The sequence below is a fragment of the Trichechus manatus genome, unplaced genomic scaffold (genome assembly GCF_000243295.1).
Source record: "Trichechus manatus latirostris isolate Lorelei unplaced genomic scaffold, TriManLat1.0 scaffold00253, whole genome shotgun sequence".
NCBI lineage: Eukaryota > Metazoa > Chordata > Mammalia > Sirenia > Trichechidae > Trichechus > Trichechus manatus.
This window is the reverse complement of record NW_004444189.1, coordinates 1,094,773-1,097,127: the sequence shown is the minus strand read 5'-3', so window position 1 is coordinate 1,097,127 and position 2,355 is coordinate 1,094,773. Positions and strand designations below refer to the sequence as shown.

The 2,355-nt window shown below is 34.7% G+C and overlaps 1 protein-coding gene across 5 annotated transcripts in view; it reads right to left on the bottom strand.

Annotated features, from left to right (window-relative positions):
• AKAP9 (A-kinase anchoring protein 9) overlaps positions 1 to 2,355 on the bottom strand; it is a 136,916-nt gene that overhangs the window by 110,584 nt on the left and 23,977 nt on the right. For all 5 annotated transcript variants that reach the window (XM_023724639.1, XM_023724643.1, XM_023724641.1 and 2 more), the window contains exon 3: positions 516 to 560. In XM_023724639.1, the coding sequence (XP_023580407.1) occupies positions 516 to 560 (45 nt within the window). The remainder of the gene's footprint in view (positions 1 to 515; positions 561 to 2,355) is intronic.

The following is a 2,355-nucleotide window of genomic DNA, read 5'->3' as shown; positions in this document are numbered from 1 at the left end:
TGGCTCTTGTTTCTTGATGGTATGAGGTCCCCATGTCTCTCTGCTCAATTCTCTCTTTTGTATCTCAAAAGAGACTGGCTTAAAACACAACCTAATCTTACAGATTTGAGTCCTGCCTCATTAACATAACTGCCTCTAATCCTGCCTCATTAACATCATAGAGGTAGGATCCATAACACACATGAAGATCACATCAAATGACAAAATAGCAGACAATCACACAATACTGGGAGTCAAACACAATTCAATCCATGACAGAATCTCTAGCTAATTAAGCAGTATGCTATTCAAACAGATACTGGATTTAGCTAACAATCTGAAAACAAGATCAGTAAAAGATAATCTTCAGGTTTTCTAGTCATTTATATTAAATTATGTTATACTAATATTTATAAAACACAGAGGCATGTGAGTTTCAGGAAATAAAGTATCAACAATAGATAATAGCTTCAAGAAGAGTATAAAGTATTAATTTAATCTACAACATTTAATATCATAATTTTATTTATTCTTACCTCTGAACTATAGTCATCTGCTGTGGTTGAAATTTCGCTTTCCGGCTAAAACAAAAGTAGAAATGAATTACAATCTGACTTTTTCTTTTTGCTAAATATTATACTTTATTAAGCCATTACTGTTGGTAACATATGATAGGAAACTCACATAAAATATCACTAGAAAACTAGTAAAAATTATTCAAACCTTTAAAAATTTCATTAAAACATTATGAATCACAATGGTTAAGTTACATATCTAAAATTGATCGCTTGGAATTTTTCTAAATATGAAGATACCAAGAGGTATTTTCTCACAGCATCTTGTATATACTATTTATCATTCCTCAGCCAAAAGCACCAAATCAGACACCATTCTTCTAATGCCCGTCCCTATATTCAATAAAAGAAAGCCCAAAAATGTTATTGTCAGAAAAGTTCACTTCTTCAAAAAGAAGAATCATCAAATCTTGATGCTGGAAAAGTAGTAACTTGAAGAAAAATAACACCTCTGCAGTTTACAAAGCACTTCCCAGGACATTCTTGTTTCATCCTCACATCCTTGGGATTTGGGCATAGAAGCGAGTGGCTTTTCCAAGCTTCCCTCAGCTAGTAAGTTAAAAAGAAGATTCAAGGACCAAATCCAGATTTTTTGACTCCAAAAGTGCTCCTTTCACTGCTCACCTTATCTCATCTCATCTAAGAATTTCATGTTACAGGTTTATTCTAGGGATGCAAGGCTGATCCAATATTTGTAAATAAATTAATGATTTCAAATCTATTAAACTTTATGGTTAAAATGGATGAACTTTATCGCATGTAAATTATACCTCAATAATAATTATTATTTTTAAAAGCAGTAGTCCTTATGTTCCTGAATTTCAAATTTGTCTTTAATTTAATTCCAGCAAATATAACTGAAGCTCTAACACGCTGGGCTGCTAACCAAAAGGTTAGTGGTTTGCGTCTACCCACAGGCACCTAGGAAGGAAGGTCTGGTGATCTATTTCCAAAAAATCAGCCACTGAAACGCTTATGGAGCACAGCTCTACTCTGACATGCATGGGGTCAACATGAGTCTCAAAAGCAACTGGTTTGGTTTATGGCACACTGAAGGGACTATGGAGCTCTAAAAGAATCTGCCTACCTGAGGCCCTACCTGTCCATCCACCCTAAAAGCTAAGAAGACCAATAACTGGTAGCACAATGCCACCATATACAATGGCACACTGCTGCATACTGACTGGAAAACTCTGAGCAAGGGATGACTATTGCACACTTGGCTCTGATTTCTACTTTTATTTCTTAAAGATTATAGAACTCTGCTAAACGTGACTTGCAATTAATATTGGTTAAAACTGGAACAAAATGCCAATGTGAAGCTACAGCTATGATATGCTGTAGCTGCCAACTGAATCACGTTTCCTGATTGTAGATATACTTGCGATCCTCATTCTAGAAAGAAAGGGTTTCTAGTTTGGGCTTTATCTCGCAATTACAGACCCAGGCAATATTGCAGAAAATACACTGGAATTATAGAAAATGTCTAACTTTAATTTTTGTTTGAAAGATATCCAATTAAAATGCCTGATATACATTTTCCTAATTTTGAGGTATGACAACCTGAGGAAGGCTGTTTTCAGATATTTTTGATAGGATATTTCCTCGTTTGAAATTTTCAAAGAATAGCAAGGCAAAAGGTATCTGTATATATTGAAAGGCCTCTGATAAATCTGAGTTAGCTTAGAAATTAATCAGAGTTTTCTTGTGGCAAAAAAATTTCCTCTTTAATTAGACAGCCCCATAAAACAAAATGAGACTAATGGGGCACAAAAGCCCAGGGACAAAGACTAGAAGGCAG